The 22747-nt window shown below is 35.4% G+C and overlaps 1 protein-coding gene and 1 long non-coding RNA gene across 10 annotated transcripts in view; one reads left to right on the forward strand and one right to left on the reverse strand.

The window, feature by feature from the left end:
• Nucleotides 1–22747, reverse strand: part of LOC126759127 (uncharacterized) — a 167153-nt gene that overhangs the window by 82046 nt on the left and 62360 nt on the right. The gene's annotated exons all lie outside the window — the stretch shown is intronic.
• The window catches only part of LOC126759125 (neuronal acetylcholine receptor subunit alpha-7-like), a 151122-nt gene that overhangs the window by 18334 nt on the left and 110041 nt on the right, over nt 1–22747 (forward strand). For 3 of the 9 annotated variants that reach the window (XR_007666946.1, XR_007666948.1, XM_050473748.1), the window contains exon 2: nt 22075–22174. The exons of 3 other annotated variants lie outside the window; for them this stretch is intronic. Coding sequence is in view for 2 of the 6 variants with exons in the window: in XM_050473748.1 (XP_050329705.1) it covers nt 22075–22174 (100 nt within the window). In the remaining 4 variants the exon portion in view is untranslated. Of the gene's footprint in view, nt 1–6392; nt 6437–20242; nt 20679–22074; nt 22175–22747 lie in introns of those variants that run through there. 3 more of the 9 variants (XM_050473751.1, XR_007666949.1, XR_007666947.1) reach the window with 3 other exon arrangements.

Genomic DNA, 22747 nt, shown 5'->3' on the forward strand with positions numbered 1-22747 from the left:
GTAAACCTTCAGAAATGGAATTAACATCCGACAGAACAGATAAATTCGAAAAGCCATATGTACATATATGTCGATGAGGAGGTAGCAGACAACTTAAAAGTGATAACTGGATTTAAAATTGTTGTCTGGTTCATTGTGAAATAAAATAAAAGCCACTCTTACATTTACTCTTTCTGGCATGTTTTCACACGTATGTGTGTGTAATTGTCAACTGTCTGATAACAACAACAACAATTTTGATTAACAAAATGAAACATTCAACCAGCGGTAAAATATCAATATTTGGCAACACATTTTTGTCATTTTACAAGAATTTTTATTTATTCAGCGCGACGCAATGATGATATACGCAAACACAAAAGAAAGTTTAGCTCAGAGAAGACATCTGCGAATAGCGCCTGCTGCATAATTCGCATCCTTATTCATTAAAAACTGTTCGGAATAGAAACTCGTCTTAAAAGCAACCCATTGATCGGGTTCGCCATTCGTGAATTCCCATTCCTTCTTTACTTGATATGATAAAAGCAGAAGCCAAGTCTTAACATCAATCATCAAAATGAATTTTTTTTCGTAAAGCAAATTAAAACTAAAAAAGGCGTAGAACTACCAAATGCATTCCCAAGCAAAGCGAATCGCACCGAAAGTTATTGACAAAGAGAGTCACAAAAAAAACTAAAACTGACAAAATCGTTCCATATAAAAATGTTATTTCAAGCAAGAAACATACCATTTATGTCCTAAAATAATACAGAAAGGTAGAAACAACAAAATTCAAACATTGAAATAAAAGAAAACCAAATGAAACAACCGCAATAATAATAAAATCGGGTACAACACGAAGACTAAAGCAATACAATTCCTTTGTCCCAAAAATAAACGCAACGGCGAAGCAGGAAGCAGACACCAATATGAAGTGGAGCAAACCATCAGGAAGGATTATACAAACCAAAATTGCAAAAAAAACATTAATGTCAAAAAATACATTGCACCAATGGAGAGAACCACTTTTTATCCTTTTCTGTTAGTTGGCAAGGAAGATGTCACAGAATGAAGGTACATCCTTTGTATCTTCCCATACAACAAGCAAGCCCACTTAAGCTTCACAACTCACGCTGATGACGCCTGGCGACAAGTCGACTGAGAAGATTTGGGTTAACACAATATATCGCATAATTTTTGGAACAGAAGACATATACAACTATGCTGTAAACATTTATTTTGTAAACATGTGTGCAACTTTAAAAGATATGAATAAAACAAGGAAAATTTAATACACTGAACAACATGGAAATCATTCTTGTAAAAATTCGATTTCAAACGAATATTTTTGCAACAAAGCGAGAAATCGCTCACATAAAGCTGTATTACTACTTAATTTCAAGCAAATAAAATTATTTTGTAACAAAAGTCTTTAACTGCGGCTTTAAAATAAAGCACGCGTCAAACAAAATGTAGGTTGAGTCGTGTCATTGCTTCCCTAATTTACCCAACTTAGAGATCTTGGAATTGCCGGGTGACTTCATGTCGCATATACATATATGCTCAATATGTTAGTGATCTCTATGAAACAGTCTATTTGTGTGAGGTACCTTAATAAAAACCAGGGAAAGATTTTTAGTATGCGGGATGTTAATGGTATGTAGTATTGGAAAAAATAGATAGGCTCGGGTCGATACTATTCGCAACTCTCGTATACATATGCCGAACATGTTGGTTAGTGTATGAGTTATATATACTAGTATGAGCAAAAAATAGTAAGACTTTGTTCATAATTTTCAAATTCTTAGTTCATCGGTTGAGTTTGCAGAATATCCAGAAGTCAAACTAAGCTAAGCCAGGCGAATATGGTATTTGCGGCACGATATTGATTGAAAATTTGGCGAAAAACTCACGAAAAATCATTGCTGTAAGCGACCGTGCATTATCGTGATGCAAAGCCAAAAGTTGTCGGTCCATAATTCCGGCCTCTTTTCACGAATAACTTCGCGCACGTTTTATGGCATCCTGGTAGACGGAAATCATTGTTTTACAAGCGTTAAAGTTTTGGAACCAATCGCTTTTTCACTTTTCTTAGCCCCAAATGATTTTTCAAAATGGGTTTCTCTGATCTGTGGCAGTGGCAGTAAGATCTCTGACTGTTAATCGTCAAATCTTAAGCACCAATTCCTATATTTTAATAACGTGTTGATCATCAATTGATGTTGATAACCGTTCCGGACATCATTCGTCTTTGGATATTTTCAACCTTGAAAAAAGTATTTGGGCGAAAGGGTTTCCACGTGAATTTTAAATTAAAAAGTTTTATTATAATTTTCAATTATTCTCATTTCTATCTCTTACTTTTTATTAAATGCCGGAGACGCGATATTTCGTCTCTGCAATTTTCTGCTCCGTTGATGGCAACATCTCGTTACGCCCAGCCTTGTGTTTCATAGCAACGTTAAGCATTTCGCTGGCTTCGCACAAGTTTCGAATAAATTAAATTACTTTAGTCTACAAATGCCGACAGAGCGGAGATGCCTGCCAATGCCAAGGTGTTGAGTAATCCAAAGCAGCCTTGTTGGGCTCACGAGAACTCATACCGTTTTCTTTCTTCTTTGGCTACATTTGCTAAGCAACGAAGTCGAATTAATTGTTTTCATACAAACTTTGATGATTGTTAGCTATCTTTTGACGGCAAAAATTAAGGCATTTTATTAAATTTTTATATAGCGATATATAATACAACTAAATGCCTTAGTACTTGACTATAATTTTGTTTCAAATTCATCACGTTAAGTGGAAATGAAAGCTTCTCGACATTATGAAATGAAAAGCCTGTTGTATTAAGTGCTTTTTAGTAAAACGTTAAAAAATCTTAAGAAAATCGAAATATGTTTTTATAAAAGAAATTTCATATGCAGTAACTAACCGACAAAGCTATATCAGTTATTATTAAAAATTTGTATATTATTCATTAAAAACTATGGTACTACGAATCTCGAAAACATAAAGAATCCTCTGATATGGCCCACTTTGTGCATCGACTCTGTCGCTTTTGTTCTTAAATCCCTCGGCTCTTGACGTTTCTTGCTTTGCTTAACTTTCTGGTTGTTCTTCGCCCCAGAGTCAAGCAATTAAGATGAAAACCTAAAATTAAAGTCACTAAGAGCAAACCTTCAGAGACTAATGACAGAAGAGTCCGCCCAAGACAGAAAAATCAACAAAGTAGCAAAAAAACAGAATTAGGAGAGTATATGTTTAGGTCAATGAAGCAGAAGTTAATACATGTATTTATAGTAGTTATTTGAGTGGGTGGTTGTGGGCGAGGTAAATTTATTTGTCATACATTTATTTCCACTAAAGTGAACTTAGCGCTGAAAAGAATTAGCTGTGTGGGGCAAATTTTGCGAAAGGAAAAATAGATATACTTTATGTTCTACATTCTCAATCTCCGCTCTCCTCCAGATCTTTTTTTTTAAAATTTCACTTTTGTTGATTATTTTTAAAATGCTTCGCTGTCTCCTTGTATTTCCAGAGTATGCCGATGTGTTCATGAATGTATGTATGTATTTTGGTGTAATTTATGTCCCGCTGGGGACTTGTTTTTGGTTTGATCACAAAACCAAAGTGCAGCAGTGTTAATCAAAGCAATCTCCGACATTCCCTCAGTCCCCAAATTTCTATCATAGCTTAAATTTCTTTATCTCCTTCGTAGAATAATCCCGGTTGATGCAAGCGTAGGTTCTACGATGGATTTTTATAAGCAAGCAGCTCAATTTATTATCGAGATATTTCCAATATTCCTTAATGAGCTCTATTAGGTATTTAATTTGAAGTGTTCTATGACGAAATTTGTCTCAATTTTGAAAAAAAAACTTACCAAATGTTTCAGATAAAGTTACATTGTACTGCCGCTTTTAGTTATAATATTTTACCAAATTATTCAGGTAAATGAGTCAAATCATGTTTGCCACTCCAACATCTGTTACACAATTTGTCAGTTATTTTTCCTTTGTTTTGATGTTTGCCTTTATCAAACTAACTCACGGCATGCTTTATCTCAATTTATCTAATTTTTTCGGAAAAATTAACAATTTCACGCTTGCGGCAACCAGACGTTTGGACTCACTGACATTAACAAAAGCAATGTTGAATTTAATGAGCGATTAGTAGTTTGCTACACTAATGTTCTCCTATTTTTACAATGTGAGTAGCCAGAAACCGTTTGACGGTATCAGCAGCGTGTGAATTTGAGCCGTCATTAATGCGATTATATTCAAACGAGCCAAACATTCCACTTTCCAACTCACTCATCATTTCATTCATCACTTTCTGGATGTGCTGAAATAATCTTTGGCGCGGCATCACATCTGTATGTTTGTGCTTCTTCTGTCTTGTTTTTAATGAGACCGTGTTATAACTTAAGCCTTCATCTTTGACACTTTATCATCCAAAAACTTTCCGAAGACTGATATTTCCTGCTATTTGTGCTCACAGTGGAATCTTAAATCAACAAATTTTGAGCTCTATAACGCCCAATGGATCACTTCTTAGTAAGAACAGTCCTTATAATTTATGATTATAATATTGTTAGCGGCATATTTGTCTCTAAAGAGTTCAATTGTTCATTTTAAGAGAGACTTTAAATTGATATTTCCTGTATTCTGGTTCTTTTCACGAAAGCAGAATCTTCTAATAATTCTGAAATCATAGTCCTCTACATTCTCTTCCAATACGAACTTTTCTTCACTATATTTTTTAGTCCTTCAAAAAGAATTTTCAATACTCACACTTTCATAAAACGTCATATTTATCTTTAAGCACGCTTTTATAACTAATTTTATGGTTTCTGTTAAACAAATTTTCAACAAAAGCTTCTTTAGCACCTAAACCGTTACCCCCACATCAAATAACAATAAAGGAAACAACTAACTTAACAGCTTAATCGCTCAACTGCTGACATCCACACATACCCATAATCTTCTGGCATAACTTTTATGAGCTTATCAAATTACCAATTCTATTTTCCCCTGCCATCAGTGGCAGTCCTTTGTTGACCCGTAAAGTAGCGAACAGGTGAGCAAATATAAGTTTAGCTGCAAATAATGTGTTGTTAGTGATTTTCCGCTTCAACAGCACCGTTATCTGGCTAACATTATTACCAAAGTAAAGCCAATCGCAGAATAGCGCAGAATTTCTACATTCTCCGTTATCCTGAGTTATTGTGTTTCAAAATTGGATTTGTCGAAGGTAGTACCTACCCACACTTTTACAAAGAAAAAAAAAGAGGAAAGATAACGGCAAGAGAAAGATGACAACAGGAGAGAAAAGAGGAAGCAAAATTTATAAAGACAATCATAAAAATTATCCACAAATAATAAGTGTAAAATATACCATTATATTACAGAAATAACAATAGCAATGCAAGCCCGTTACTTACGCTCAATGGTAATTGGCGTGGCGCTTTCGCAAAGTGCCGTAAGAAATGCGCGCAACAAATCGCTGATAAGAGAATGCCGCAACAAAATAACCGTTACTGAATCAAATAAGACAACACGACACGAAAGTTAAGTCACAAGAAATGTGCGTTAAGTCAACACAGTTCCTGATTTCCGCACATTCAAAGCGCTACTTGGTTTAGAGGAACGCCTCGAGGTGTAAGCGAGTGTACGCCCTTCGCGCCGCAAAATTTCTCATCACATTTCCATGATTCCACCTTTAATGCTGCTGTCATCGCTTTCTTCCTTCCACCGTCTTCTATTCGACTCAACCATATTTGTTGATGGTTTTCGGTTTTAAATTTCCAGAATCACGTATACGCCATGGTGACGACCGAGAGGTTGCCAAAATCAGGTGCGGTGCTATTGTTGCTGTGAGTAGCACGCACTTAACTTCTCCCCCTCGGCATTGCACACCACAAATGATAAATGTGGACGGAAACTAAACAATCAATGAGGTTATTTTAATTGAACATTTTTGTTTTTTTACAAATTATCCTACAAATAAACTTTTTATTCACTTATTTATTTTCGTGTTTTTTTAAAATTTCATTTCGATTTTCTTTCTCTGTTTGCAGTTTGCGCAGCTGGTCCGCATGAGAAACAACTTTTTTTATGTTCTTGAGTCCTTCCACCCGTCAACTAGCAAAAGGGTTTGGAATCCAATCATTGACACAGCTTTTACAGTCTAATGCAAAATCATCGATGTGGTGAGTTTTGTTTGTCTTTCTTTCTGTATTTGAGTGTTTGTACTTGTAGAACCCTATCTTTTCACGCTTTCACCCAGTTATAAAAAGTCTAATGAGCACCCGTGCATTTTAAACGACGCCTGGGGAAATTATTCATTCATTTAGATGTTTAAAATCAGTTAATAACGCCAATAGTCGTTGAATCAAAATTAAACGCCGTCGAACTATTTAGCCTTGAAAAGCATGAACGCAAAAGTATCACTTGTGGTTTGTACCTGCGATTTAATGCTCTTCTAAGTAATTGACGCTAAAAGCAATTCCAAACACAAACTATCATAGCATAGTTTGCTAAGCGCTGTCAATAACGGCCCTCGCAAGTCACAGAATTTTTTATTTACAAATTTTTTTTTTCATTTCATACTTAAAATCTTCGATATGAAAGTGAAAACTTCAAAAGTTTGGCATCAAAGTCGGATAGAGAATTAATATAATTATTTTATTTTATTTTTTTTTTATTTTTGACTCAACAGATAAACTATATTCTAGTCCCTCAAAGAAGCGTATTTTTCATTTCATCATGAGCAGCTTTTTACTTAAATATTTACCATAACCACTTCACCCGCAATTACCTAGTATATGTCTGCCACAATGCACATTCAGCACACAATTCTTTCATACAACATAACTATCCCTACTCCCTAATAAAAGTGCTAATTAAAAGAACACAATGTTAATTTTTAGTAATAAAATGTTAAAAAGTCGAATTAAATAACGCAGATAGAGCACACTCTGCAAAAAAGAGAAAATTCAACTAATGCGAGGCATTTGTAAAGGCAACAGAAATGAAAATTTGCCCTTAGTAAATTCGTCTAACAACACAAAAACAAAAATTGAGCAAAGCAGACAATCATCAAGGTAAGGCATGGTCACAGAGGTGAATGTAAATGCTTTCATTAGCCCAACAATTGCTACGCCTATTGTTATGCTACGCTTGCCGCGTTTATCTTCCGCTGAGTATTCTCATTTGTAGTCCCAACAGTGTACTTTTACACATATAGTACATACTCTTAAGCATTTATGCTGGCGTTAGCCATTTAATTATCACTTGAGTTGAGTAGCTGATGCGACAACACAGCGAGCGTAATTAGAAAATAATGCTACCTCGATGCTTGGTGGCACTTTAATTTTCAAAGCAAGTTTCTCAGCCGCTAGCTCATTTACAAGCATATTAAGAACGCGTATTTGCGTAAATAGATCTGAAGAACCGCAGAAGTTACTCAGTTGTCATTGCAATCCGGAAGCACGCCGCCAGCTGAGAAACAAGAGAAGGCACGAACCATAATCAACTCTTACAACATTTATCATTTCATGCTTAGAGTTAACGCTCTCTGTCCTAAAACACACACACAATCATATGCTTAACATGTGGTACTTATTCCGATTTTCCGCGTGTTCTTTCGGCATTTACTATCGGGTGATTTTTTAAGAGCTTGATAACTTTTTTTAAAAAAAAAACGCATAAAATTTGCAAAATCTCATCGGTTCTTTATTTGAAACGTTAGATTGGTTCATGACATTTACTTTTTGAAGATAATTTCATTTAAATGTTGACTCATGTGGTTTCAACAAGATGGCGCTACATGCCACACAACTCGCGATTCTATGGCCATTTTGAGGGAAAACTTCGGAGAACAATTCATCTCAAGAAATGGACCCGTAAGTTGGCCACCAAGATCATGCGATTTAACGCCTTTAGACTATTTTTTGTGGGGCTACGTCATTTTTAAAGTTTCTTTACAGCTTTGGAAGACAACATTTCGAAGAAATTTAAATGCTCGAAAAAGTTGCCCAAAATGGACATTTCGGTCAACATTTAAATGAAATTATCTTCAAAAAGTAAATGTCATGAACCCAAATTTTATGTTTTTTTAAAAAAAAGTTATCAAGCTCTTAAAAAATCACCCGATAGTTCACGCTTTCGCTGCAAAACACATCCATCAACGCATACATACAAACAAATATTATGCCTCTCAATTGCCCTTCCACCATTAACAAATGTAACATAAGTTTCCCTGCTAATTTAGAAATTGAAGTAATTTCCAACAAATTAGCCATTTTGTATTATAGTTTATCGTCGCCTGAGGAATAATAGAGATTATATAACTAAAATTAGATTTTTATATTTCTTAACGGTTTTAGTCAATAAAATATTTGCTTTGCATTGCCTGTCCTTTCTTTTGTTTATGTATTTATCGGTTTGATCCCTTTCTTCGGCTGAAAATTTAATGATGTCAGCGTATTAGTTATGAGAAAAACGAGTTTAAAGTTTGCGAACTAGTCGCGCGCAGTCGGAGTCGGAGTCACAAAATGAGCAGTAAATCGGAAAATAATTTGAATTTCGAAAAATCCTATTAGGGACATTTTCTTGAAGGGTTATACTATAAAAATATGCAAAAACAAAAAAAATCGATTTTTTCGAATTTCTAAACCAAAATACCCCCTTAAGAAAGGAAAAATTACTAATTACCATTACGTTATTTCCTTTTCCATCCAATCTTCCGCGTGAGAACATCCTTCACAACACTCACACAGAGGATACGAGGTTACTCTCTGCAAACGGATGCTCGGGAAAATTTGTTTCGGCTATATAATATGTGGCAATGGGAGCGTGCGTTCCATCTGAGAATGACTAATATTTTCTCACCACACGCAGCTTTCATATTATGTAATTTTATGTCTTATGTGTGGATGCAACTAAATCTCCTCAAATAATATTATAGTGTTGTCAAATATCTTCCTTCCGCTTTTTTGCTCTTTATTTAATGCTTTATAAAAAGTGTTTCAGTGATCGGATTTAGTTCAAATATGCGCCGTTTCGTTCGATAATCTGTTTCCATCTAGACGGCGACTTTATAATACCCCCCTCGTAGAAGCCCCCCTCGTTATTTGCGAAGAATTCGGACAGCCACTATTCATAAGCCTCTTTTGAGTCCAACAACGGCGTTCGCCATAGCCAGGGACAGATGGTAATCACTTGGCGCTATGTCCGGGCGATATGGTGGATGCGATAAAACCTCCCATCCGAGCTTCAGTAGTTTCTGACGAGTCATCAACGAAGTGTGTAGTCTGGCGTTGTCCTGGTGGAACTCTCCACTCTTCCTGTTGGCCAATTCTCGACACTTCTGGTCGATCGCCTGCTTCAAGCGGTCCAGTTGTTCGTAGTAGATAGTAGAATTAAGCGTCTGGCTATATGGTAACAGCTCATATTGGATGATTCCCTTCCAATCCCACCAAACACACTGCAAGACTTTCCTGGCCGTCAATCACGGCTTGGCCAATGCTTGGGACGATTTACCAGCCTTCCACCACTACCGTTTTCACTTAATATTGTGGTATGTGATCTATTTTTCGTCGGCAGTCACCATCCGCTTCAAATATGGGTCCAGTTCCTTCCGTTTCAGCAACATATCTCAGGCGTTGATTCGGTCCAGAAGGTTTTCTTGCCTCAAATCATGCGGCACCTAAATATCAAGCTTTTTTGTGTATCCAGCCTTCTTCATGGGTTAAAATTGTGTGGTGATTAACTCCCATCTTCTGGGCGATGTCACGAGATGCCACATACCGGTCTACCTCCATGTTTTCCATGATTTGGTCGGTAATTGTCATCACAAGTCCTCCGCCGGCTGGATTATCCATGGTGTCGTTTTCACCCGCTCTGAATCGTCCAAACCACTCCTCTGCAGTTCGAAATGATAGACTACCATCCTCCAAAACATCATTAATCTCACGGAACGTTTCTCTAGCGGATTTGTCTTCAACGAAAGAAAACTTTAAAATAGCGGCGTTAGTGAACTCTATATTTACACGTCTGTAACTGTTGCACGCAATATCCAAACAAATCATGCATAGTGTTGTTTTGTAAGTTATGTCAAGACCTTTCAAAGATGTATTGTATTGCCAGATACGAGCTCTGTAGCGCTTTATACATAGCCGCGAAATTCAAAAGACAAAAAGGCGGAAGGGAGTTATATGTGTTAATCCAAAAGAAGCGAGAATGTATAACAAACCGAAACCACAGATGTGTGGAAGGACGTACACCTTTACGCATACATACATAAATATGTAAGCAAGGATATCCACTGAAAGACGATATAACATACCACTTACCTTTCTCCTTAGCTCCGTTCTCCTCTGCCCCAAACGATGTCGGTGAAGATGCCAAAGCAAACTTATATATGTATATTAAGATGGATTTATTCATTTTAAGGGACGTCGTCACGTCGTAATGGATATGTAGTGCAGATATATTCAAGCATACTAGTTTCATATTTCTATTATTAACAAGATTTCAAATATTTATTTCTCTACGCTTTCTCTTGGTTTTGGCTTCTCTTGATATTCTTAGATATCTTTTTTGCTGAATGCGCTTGATTTGTGATACTTACAGGCCACACTTCTTTCACTCAAAATAAAAATAATCCGAAATCATATACTGAAAATTTGCCGTTTCAACTTAATATAATTTTTCCATTCAATGACTACGACAAGCCAGAGAGAAATAGTGAGGGAAAGCGATTAAAACTGGTGGCAAATAAGGCATCTAAACGCCAGTTAATCCCCAAAAGTACATACATATATGTGTAAATAAGTAAAATAAAAAAAATTTATATTATGTCATAATCTATGTTTATTGAGTATATGGCTTAGTTTCTGGTGAATTTTATTCCATCGATTTCTATGAAAATGCTTTTCATATAACACTCTTCGAAGTAGTAATTTTTATAAACATCATAAAATTAATGTTAAGATTAATCTTTTTTTTAAGTGACATATCCCTACAGTACCCTCTTCTGAGGTCACCAAAACACAAAAGATTTAGTGGGAACAGCTAGAAAGCTCTCATTCAGCTAATTCGATAATCATAAAAGCACATAAAGTAGTCGAAACTCGGTCTTTTCAAAAATGGCATAATTTAAATCACAAGAATTTAATAAAAGGCTACACAGCTTTCCTTCCCATTTCTTAAAAAGATAAAAGTTCTGTAGCAAAAATTTTTCCCCAAACTGAAATTACGCATAAAGTTTACAAGCCTATCTATGTAGTCGTCTATCACACACTCCCTATTCATATTCAAATTTTTCTCATATGAATCCAATTTTTACACATTCCATACATATATTACGTACACGCTTAATGAATAGAAAAGAAAATCGGTATGAAAATAATCGCAAAAAGATAAGTAAAACGCTAATAAAGATGTGTCTGAGGCTTCCCAGTAGAAAGAAAAGCACAAGTAAATTGGAAATGAAATGAATAAAGCTTTGCAAAGTCACTGATTTTTTGTGGCCGTCACACTGTATTCCCTTCGGCTGAGAAGTGAAACGTGACGCGAATATAAATGCGGTTAAGTGCGTGCGTAAAAATCTATGAATATACACATATACGTTGATGATGGCGGCGTTCAGAGATTGAAGGTTACGCTAACGAAGGTCATATGAGGAACTTAGTGCTATGAAGTGGTAGAATCAAAGATGTATATGAAGCACTAGGTTCTGGTTCGTATCGTTGATGATGGGTGACCGATAAGTTCAATGTTATTTTGCTACATAAGTGGACCATCATAAATCTGGGCTTACAAATAAGAAACAAATTACCCCAACAGACAGTCAAATAAGAACTGGTTGTATTTGCTTAAATTGAGGTGTCAAACGCTTAAATATAACTCGTCCAAAAAAACTGAATATGTGCTCACGGGTATTTATTCCTACTTTGAGAAAAAAAAAGCATTTTTGATGACGTTTCATCACCATGAGTAAAGGGAAAGGAACTTTATATATTTATATGCTATTAACCATCCATAAAAGGTTTAATTTAGATTAAAACTATTATTTTCTAATGTGTTTCGAAAACTGTATTCAAGTTTATGTCAATAACTTTGACCCAAATGGGATTAAAATGCTATGTTTTGAATTAGTTATTTGACTACCTTTAGCAATTTTTATATAAAAACGTTTGTGAAAACTGAATACCCACACAGTTTCCGTTTCAAATATTAATTGTTATCACTGAAGCTACATGCAACTACCTTTGTATATGCAAATGCAATTGCTAAATAAACGTAGAGGCTCCACTTTGTACAAACTGGCTACACTAGTAAAATCAAGTGAATGCCTCCAAACCATCGCTTTGCTATCGTTTTATCAGCCTTTGTTTTTGTCAGCGGTCCAGCTCTGCAGTGTTAACGATAACAAGTTCCTCAGTTCCGATAACGCCAAAAGCAAGGGCAATAGCTGTGTCTGCCGCAAAATCAAAACAAACCAACAGCAAAGTAAAGCCACAACCAAGTGGCACGCGGCTCTGCATCGCCGGTGGTGTTCCATCTACTCGCACTTCCGCTACCACAACGGTCAGTGTAACGGAAGGGACTCCACACTCGTAGTAGCAAAGTGAAATTATTATATATGGGAATATGGATGTGAATTTCAGTGTGTGTGTTAACCTATATGAAAAACTATGCACAATGTTCATCGTTTGCACCTTTTCATCGCCATTGATGCGAGTTGCTATGTTTTCAACTTCACGCGCCGCTTTCAAAAGCAGGAATAAACAATTAGACAAACATACGACAAGCGTACATACAGGCGAGAAAACTGCTGTGGGAAATATGAAATAATTTTCAGTTCACTGGCAAAACAAAATTCATTCGGAGGTTACACATACGCCTCGCTGCACCGGCTAACACTGCTATCTAACCGCTCACTTCAGTTAGTGTTGTTTTTGATGGTGACGTTGCGGTTTTTCTCCATGTGTTGAATGTGGCGCCATAAAGTAAGACATTTTAATATCTCAAGTGGTAAAACGGCTCCAACAAAGGAGTGTAAACGCAAGTAGGTGTGTCGCGTGAACAAAAACAAAGTTGAGGAAAATGAAGCGAAAGACGAAACATAAGACATGTTTTAGTTAAAATTTGTGTTTTGTTGCCTTTTCATTTCACTTTGACTAACAAATTGCATGAAAGTTGGCGCGGAGATTTCGCACTTTTTCATTCGCAGCTATGAGTTTTGCAAGCAGTAATTTATGTGCTAAATAAAAGTCTCATTGGAATTGTGGTGGCTGATGCTCAAAACAGAATTAAAAGCTATTTATTGCATTTTTCCTTATTTCTTTTCATTTACCATTCGCTGCTTTGCTGTCGCTTTGTTTCTTGTTTTATGCAGTGAAGCATCCCTAATGAGTTGAGTCGCATAAGAAATGTAATGAGCAAGCCGACGGTGAAGTGCAAATGAAAAAGTGTTGAAAAACTTGTCATGCAAATTCCGGCATTTTAAACCATGGCAACAACTATAATAACAAGTAAGAAAGAGCTAAATTCGGATATAACCGCACATTTTTTACTCTTACACTCTTAAAGCCAGAGAAGTAACGTCAAGTACATAAGGCTTGTTAGTAATTTGGGGCGAGTTTTCACTCGGTTTCATTCATTTCTAAGAACAAACGTGTAGTGTTATAAGATAAACACATTTGCATTAAAATAACTTTATATTGGCCGATATATGCGGTATAAAGTCACCCGAAAGTTCGAAAATCTTTATATTAGACAAATGCGGGATAAGGTTGAACCCACTTGTAGCATACATTTATACTACTATCAGTAAAGGCTTCTGTCTAAATTTCAATTATAAATCTTAAAGTCAACTATAAGTATTGTGGTCCAAATATTCGGTACGCAGATGATTGAACATTTTTTGTTGGATTTAGACAACCCTTGCAACTGCGATCTCCTGTTACAATTACTGTTTTATATCTAAATTTAGCGATTAGTTGTTATGTTGCTTTATAGGTTTTCGGTAAATGGCGTTTTGTGGATATATTTATATATATATATATACTTATCTTCGATTATTTTTGTACGTACAATTGTTAGGCTGAAGAAAGTATCAATAAAAGTCCAAAGTAAAGAATAAATTGTTTTTTATGAAAATATAAACAAACAAGGGCCATAAAACTGTTGTAGAATAAACAAAAAGATTTCTCAATTTTCGCAATTGCTATTCTATTTGCTCATTTGCGAACAGAATAGGCAAGAGACAAACAGAATGACGCAATGTAATTTTCTGAAGTTACTGTGCAAAAGGACACTCGCTTGGTAATCTCATTTAATTTGACTTCAACAAACTTTTTTTAATTTCACAACAACAAATATTGTTGATATCATGAGAAAGGAATTCTCCAATTGTCGCTAATTGCTTTACATTGAAAGGTATTTTGGCCAAACTGAAGTGCCGGTGCCATACGAATTCGACAGACAGACAGTCTTCTTAAAATTCACTGATTTATATAGGTAAATTTTCCCTTTTTCCGTATCATCATTTCTTCAGTCTTTTTATATCTCGAACAAAGTTGAGAACAAAACTATTATAGTTTTGTTCACATAACGGTTGTTTGTAACCAACATGTCAGATATAGGGTATATATAAAAGTGATCAGGGTGACGAAAGTTAAAAGGGATAGTAGCCCATTTCGTTATGAGTAAAAATTAAATACATGAAACATGGTACCGTATTTCCATAAAACTTAAATTCGAAGATGGGCAAAAAATGGCGAAAACCGAAAAGAATAAATAAAAAATATTTCAAAGCAATCCTTTCTGATAATTGCTATTTTATTTGCTCATTTGCGAACAGAATAAGCAGGCGACAAACAAAATGACACAATTTAGTTTCCTGAAGTTACTGTGCAAAAGGATACTCACTCGCTTAGAAAATTTTATTTGGTTTCAACAAACTTGTTCAATTCTACAACAACAACAGTATGGAAATGTGATTCTAAATATTGTTGATTTCATGAGAAAGGAATTCTCCAATTGTCGCTAATTGCTTTACATTGAAAAGTATTTTGGCCAAACTGAACTGCCGGTGCCATACAAATTCGCAATCCTTTTAAGACAGATACAGGTCTTCTTAAAACTCACTGACCATACCTAATTCTAATAGTTTCTCAATTTTTCCGTTTACATGACTTCTACAGCCTCTTTCATTTTTGGCTTATGTACATACATTTATTTAACTTTCGCCTAGACTTAGCTATCATCGTGTTTATCTCACTTATGAAATCGAAAAACATTCCGCCGTTGGTAGTTGATAAATTTATTAGTGAATGTGTATTTGAAATGTCAATACTCATGTATCCGTGCAATGCCAATCTTTCCCATTTTTCTCCTCATCACATATTCACAGATGTCCCGTTGTTTCCACAGCCTTTGGGCTATTCAATCAACAACTGAAATCTCCAACGTTTTGTAAGTTACTCTTCTAAGCACGTCATTTGCTTCCAAATTTGCTTTATTCTAATCTTGTGTTCTTATTTTTGAAGAGTTTCTAAAATTTCTAACTCACTTTAAAATCCTGTATGTTATTCCACCATTTTTAGAAGGCGGCATACAGAATTTTATCCACACATAATTAGCTGCGCAACCAAAAGAAAGCCACAAAACTAAAATCCGCAGTCAAGCAGAAAGACAAACAAATTAAATTGAAGTGTTTCAAAAAGCATAATATTTATTTATTTAATTTATAATCACGACCCACAAAAAATCGGATAGGCTTTTTCTGCACGAAAGTTTACAGGATGTGCTTTAGCAATCACATTAAGTGGGGCGGTAAGCTTTCCATGAACTTTTACTTCTGAATTTATTCCTTAAATATGGATTGAATAATTCTATTTGAACCTTTTGTACTTTACTAAACCTTTAAGGTTGTGTACCATATATACCAAAATCAATTTATTTTATTCAAAATAGTCTCATTCTGCTTCAATACAGCCTTTCGAACGGTCCAAAAGCATGTCGAACGAGTGTTTTAGCTCGTTGGCCGGTGTGGCCGCCAGTAGGCCGATAAAAGGCACGTGATTTATGGACAAATGCATTTTTCGAAAAGGAAGAAGTTAGTCAATCTGCTGAATACGTGGCCAAATGTTCGGTCAAAATGCGATAAATCGATGTTTTGAAGATGTTCAATTCCATTTCCAGGAATTTCAATGACGATTTCGGCTGATTTTTAATGAATTCACGCACAGTTATGATGAAGTTTCCGGTGGTCTCGGATTTTCATTGACCCACATTTGATCGTCATTTATGTAAGACCTCTTTGAAAATTAATCGCGCACTCTGCTAAGATAGGCAATCATCGCCATCAACAAAATTTAATGTTCGCTCTTTGTTCGAAACTCATTTTCGCACCGATAACACAAACATACTGACACTTAGAACGCAACGACTTCACTTCCAATCGATCAAATGTCATGAAATTCTCACTGGACAATCGACAAAGACAGCAGATTCTATCGCACTAATCGGCATATAGATGGCTCCACCCATGGGCCCTAGATTCAAAAAGTCTTGTCCACTTTGGAAAACACCTTGTATGATAAAATCTGGAACTCTGCACTCTGGAACCCATTCTATTTCGCATGAAGACATATGAACGTGCGACCACACACCCCTTTGTCGCATAACAGTGATTAATTACATAATTATGACTGTGATACGATTAAAGTAATTAAATAATTAAATTTTCATTTTGACACTTTTGAAAGACCAACAACAACAATTACACAAATTTGTACCACCGAAAACTAAAGCGACAAATTGAACTAAGCAGATGTCAAATTAGTGAAACGAGAAAATTTATAAAAATTCCGTTAACTGGGCGAATTCCCCAAAGCAGTCGCAGCTTTACTGTTTTGTGAAAACATTGTCAACACCAAAGCAAACGAGCATTTTGTTGTTATTGGCGTTTATTTATTTACAACACGCCAACAAGCGGCAATTTGCAAACATTTCGCAGCAACGAATTTTGTTGACGTTAACGATTTTTGAACCGCAATTATTCGCCGAGCTTGTGCAATAACAGCAACGGGAGTCAACTGAGCTGTGAGCAAATCAAAAAGCGCACAAACAATTTCGAACAAAATTTTCCGGTTATTTGCGAAAATCATTGTGGCAACCCTAATTAGCCAAAAAGTCCGAGGGTTGCCATATTGTATATTGTACATTCCATATGAACGTGCGAGAGTGTATATGTGTGATCTCGTGCCCTTCAACATTTTAGTCGTTTTTTTTATTTACGGGCTTGCACACTCGTTTTGTGGTTCAGGTTTTTGAAGGTATTCTCTACAGTTTAAAATTGTGTATATATTTATTATTTTGCTAAGATTTAATATGCACAACTTTCCATTTTAACAGCTGTCAAACGAAAATTCGTCAAATCGTTGCCACAAAAACTTGCTGTTTGTTTGTTTTTCTCCTATATTTTTATTGTTCTATAGAAAATAAAATTTTTTATAAAAAGTACCAACACAATAAAAGTCACGTACACACATATCAACTTTAAAAGAAAAGTAATTATTTTCAAATAAAATTAAATGTGAACAAATCTACGGCAAAAAATTTATTTGGAATGTTGCGCTGTTTGTTGATGCAATCTATGTAAATAAGTAATTAAAAACTGCGTGACTTGTCAATTTTTTCTTGAATGAATCGGCAGCGAGAAATTTCATTTAATGGAGATTAATTAAATAGATAATCAGCAAGCTTTGTTACAAAAAATTTAACAATTATGTGGAATAATTAAATTTATACCAGTAAATGGTATGTGGCAGACGGTATCTAATATATAGTACTTTAAAACTCAGGTTTTCTAGCCCAATAATTTAATGCTCGCCGATTCAAAAAAGATTTCATTGCCGAAATAACAGACCTTGTCTGGATAAAATACTGGTTACGTTCCGGCAACGTTAAAATGGCTGTCGTGAGAATAGAAAGTGCAGTTGTTCTAAGTGGTTGTCAAAATGTTTGGGTATCAGGTCTAATAAAAAGGAATGCATTATTTTAGCAATAAATTTAAGTTATTTTTCAAATATAGTTAAATAATCCGATTTATCATGTTGGAAAACAATTCGTCACCTACTGACACAAGCTGACCGCTATTATTCATTGCTTGCACTTCTGATCCAAATTAAGATCTTGCTCAGAGTAGGTGACTCACTGTCAATTCCACCCAACGCTTTCCCTTGACGTTATTGTATGAGACCCAATTCAATCTAATGCTAATCTATTGAAGAGGGATATGTGTTCTTCGAATTTTTTTTACTATAACTCGTGTGGTACCCACATATTCAGCTTATTTTTTATCTCCAGGCTTGTGCAAATAATTTCAATTGATACGAAGCATTCAAAGTAGTGCTATAATTGCAGTTATGCATATTGCATAAGTATTTTACTATTCTTTATGTAAGACATATGAATTGTCTTCAAAAAAATTTCCATACTTATTTTTCTAATAACATAAAAAAAATTCTACCAAAGCGAACGGGAGAGATGCGAGTGGTCGCTGGTTTAGTGCGAGCGTCTGGTGATTGGAATACAAATTTTATTCAAATCAGGACATGACTGAGCGTCAAATAGTTCGATTAGAGACGCATTAATCTTCAGTGTCGGCAAATCGTCTGTCTAGCAGTAATGTCAACATCTATTATGGACGAAGAAACAACAAAAACATTGAGAGAACATTTGAGAGAAATAAGAAAGAATTTGTATTTGTAGGAGGCAACATTGAATTCCAAAATTCTATTTATATTTGATATTTCACTTTCTTTTTATTACTTTCTTATGACGCCATTCGATTTTTTTTCTGATCCTATTTAATTTCCTCTCCTTTGGGTAGAAAAACGTATTCCTAAAATCTTAATTTTTTCGTTTGTTATACTCTCGCAATAAAGTTGCTAAGGAGAGTATTATAGTTTTGTTCACAAACGGTTGTTTGTAAGTCCTAAAACTAAAAGAGTCAGATATATGGTTATATATACCAAAGTGATCAGGATGACGAGTAGAGTTGAAATCCGTCCGTCTGTCCGTCCGACCGTCCGTGCAAGCTGTAACTTGAGTAAAAATAGAGATCTCATGATGAAACTTGATGCACGTATTTCTTTTTCATAAGAAGGTTAAGTTCGAAGATGGGAATCGGCCCACTGCCACGCCCACAAAATGGTGAAAACCGACAACCGAAAACCGAAAACCTATAAAGTGTCACAACTAAGCCATAAATAAAGATATTAAAGTGAAATTTGGCTCAAAGGATCGCATAAGGGAGGGGCATATTTTGACGTAATTGTTTTGGAAAGTGGACGTGGCCCCGCCCCCTACTAAGTTTTTTGTACATATCTCGGAAACTACTATAGCTATGTCAACCAAACTCAACAGAGTCGTTTCCTTCAGGCATTTCCATATACAGTTCAAAATGGAAGAAATCGGATAATATCCGTAACCACGCCCACCTCCCATACAAAGGTTATGTTGAAAATCACTAAAAGTGCGTTAACCGACTAACAAAAAACGTCAGAAACACTAAATTTTACGGGAGAAATTGCAGAAGGAAGCTGCACCCAGCCTTTTTTTTTAAAAATTGAAAATGGGCGTGGCGTCGCCCACTTACGGACCAAAAACCATATCTCAGGAACTACTAATCTAATTAATTTTACAGCAAAATAAAAAAAATATGTAAATGACGGATAATGAAATCTCGATTATCTCTTTATCATGCGAGAGTATAAAATGTTCGGTGACACCCGAAATTCTTGCAAATTCATTATTTCAAAGAAAGTGCGTTGCTAAAATTATTCATTCTTTAAAAAAATGTTTGCCGGTACAACAACTATGGAATGTTGCTGGTTTCATGGTGCGGTTCATGACTTAGCTAATTCCAAAAGCTACATATAAACTTTTTTTATTACAGTGAAAGTTCATCTAAAGAGTAGCAAAGAAAGCGATTAAAAGAAAAGAAATTTGATAAAAATTAGAACTTAACCAAGAGAACGAGTGTAAGTAAATAGTTAGGGAAATATGTTAGCCCCCTCCAAATCTTTATTATCGGAAGAGGAAAACATAAATATGTCAAAACTATGACAACTAACATAAACTGGCATCCAAGGACAGATAATAAACGCAAAGCACAGGGAATCTATAAAGAAAAGAGGGTAAAAGAAGGAAAGAGCAAAAATGCCACCTTCATTCGCTAACCGCGTGGTGAGCTTTGCAAATTGTGGATATAAAGAAAAGTGACAATTCAAATCCAAAGCAATAAGGGAAAGTGTTAAATCAAAATGTGGATCAAAAAGAATTCGTAGAAGCAAAAAGAAACAAACTTAAGCAATTCCAATTACGTCCGAAGTAAAAATCGGCAATTCACTTAGACGCCTAAGCGGCTTTTAGCAAAATTTGATGATGAAGTTGGATTTAATACACTCACACTCTTAACAGGCGCTTAGAAATACGATTTATGTTCTTTTAAGTCACTGTCCTCCTTCCATAGTCAGTCCTTCAGCATCCTTCAACAGCGAGTTCTCTTATGTAATCTCCTCAAGGAAGTGCAACTACTTTATTGAAATTCAAGAGAGCACTTTTTAATATGCGGCACTTTAATATGAGCAATTTTTAGGAAGGAGGAGTGTAACGGTGCGTATGAGTGACATTAATGGCTTGTCACTTACGTTTACATGTAACTGTTACTGCTAGTGAATGACTGATGGAAGTGAGTTTGTAGAGCTTACTAAACGTTTCGCATTTACAAAAAATTATATCTTTACTTTCCAAACAACAAAAACGATTCTCATATTCCTTTTCTCTTATATTTTCACAATCACCGATCGCTTATTTAGAAATTATGGCGTGTCAGTTGCTCACAAGCTAAACGAAATGAAGCAATAAGGCTTTAATAACACTTCCGTATCTGTTTGTATGTATGCGTACAAGTATATTGAGTTCTCTGAAAGTCGTAGCTTTCGTTTTTTGTTCGAAAAATATGAAATGGGCTCAAATAGTTGGTGAAATTTCCTGTTGTCGCCGCTTCTTTGCCACAACTCACATGAACTGATTTCCATCACTCAGCTTGCAGCCCTGCCTTCTTGTAATTTGGCTCTTTCGACTATTGTTCTAGCGATTGTTATTTGTTCAACCATATAGGCAAGTCTCTATTTTCATTTTCTTTGTCAAAAATGCCTTTTTGTGGAAATTGGAAGCCCAGTTTTGATGTTCCCGATAATAGAAAACTGCACATATTTGTCACAGATTGCCCAATTCTCTCACTGGTGGAACAGAGCGAGTGTGTGTGTTATGTTTTGAAATTTAATATTTCTTTGCTCATACTTAGTTGCAACATTAACACAGTTTTTACCCTTTTCCACTCTACATGCTTTCCTGTTAGCGCTGCATTCCTAATATTCCATTATTGGCTACGTCCCACCCGCTGCCGAGTATTTCTTTGAAAGCGCAATTGGTGGCCACTTGCCCGTAAACCTAGCTTTCTTCAATCTGTTTGGTCAGCACTTTTTTCGTTTTGCATTCTGCAGAAAATTTGGCGGTTGCGCCAAATGTTTTTCGATTACTTCTGGCAGCACATGCAAATTGTATTTTAGTTCCACAAACATTGCAACACCGCGCTATTAATAACGCTTTGCCAAATTAGACCGTCATAACGGATCTTAGTGAAAGTGTGCGATTGTTGTTGGAATTTGGAACGAATTTGGTTGTAATAAGGATGGAAACATTAATTCTCAAATTTGCAAATGTAGACTACACTGAAGCAACGAATAATGATAAAACGTGGATTGATTGGTGAATTTAATTAACTGTGATGTTGGACGTTTTTTTTATTCTTAGAAATTATAGTTATTTTCTTGAAATACACCCACAATCCGCAGTTATAGTCTTTTTTTAACTTTACTTCATTGTTAATTCTTTGAAACTCGAATGTAATTCCAACTTTGAAACAATCTCAAAAGTTCTTAGAAAACAATTAGATTTATACTTTCATCCATACTTATAACTCATTGCTTCTTTTTTTACCGCTTAGGAGTGTAATGATATGGACTTGCGCTGGAACTCAAACGAGTACGGAGGCGTACGTACATTTTATCACTTAGCCTTAAAAACCGGGTGTGCAGGTATAATAGGTAAGTAAAGTAGCTTCATACCAACAACAATAAAGAGGTAATGAAAATATGTTACGAGTGAATCATATAGGATAAGAAGCCAAACATAGACATACATTTTTCACGAAAGTAACAAATTCATAAAAAATACATATCTACACAAAAAAGATCATTTTAGAAAATTCTGGCTGTGCTGCCAGTTTTTGCACCTACCAATGCTGTTTATGGCAACGGACTACAGCTCTTCAGTATCTCATTCTCTGGGTGCGATGATTATTCCATACAAAAACGTATTTTGTTTAACCCTTTCATGCCCGATGTTGCCTATAGGCAACATTGTACATATATGTACTTTTATGCTTCTAAGTCCCGTTATTTATATTTTTTTGACGAGCGGTTTTTTGCGATGTGTAGTCTGGTGTCAATTAAGAAGAAGAAGATTGTATTGTGTAAGCTTACAGTGAATTGTTCTATTGTAAGCTATGCAAGGGTTCATTCAGTAGGCGTTTTTCGTAGAGACAAATTGTCAAGATCGCGAAAAAAGGCGTTTACGCAAAAGTGTTTAAAAGGATTAAAATAGCTGTTTTATTGTAA

This window comes from Bactrocera neohumeralis, chromosome 5, assembly GCF_024586455.1.
Source record: "Bactrocera neohumeralis isolate Rockhampton chromosome 5, APGP_CSIRO_Bneo_wtdbg2-racon-allhic-juicebox.fasta_v2, whole genome shotgun sequence".
Lineage (NCBI taxonomy): Eukaryota > Metazoa > Arthropoda > Insecta > Diptera > Tephritidae > Bactrocera > Bactrocera neohumeralis.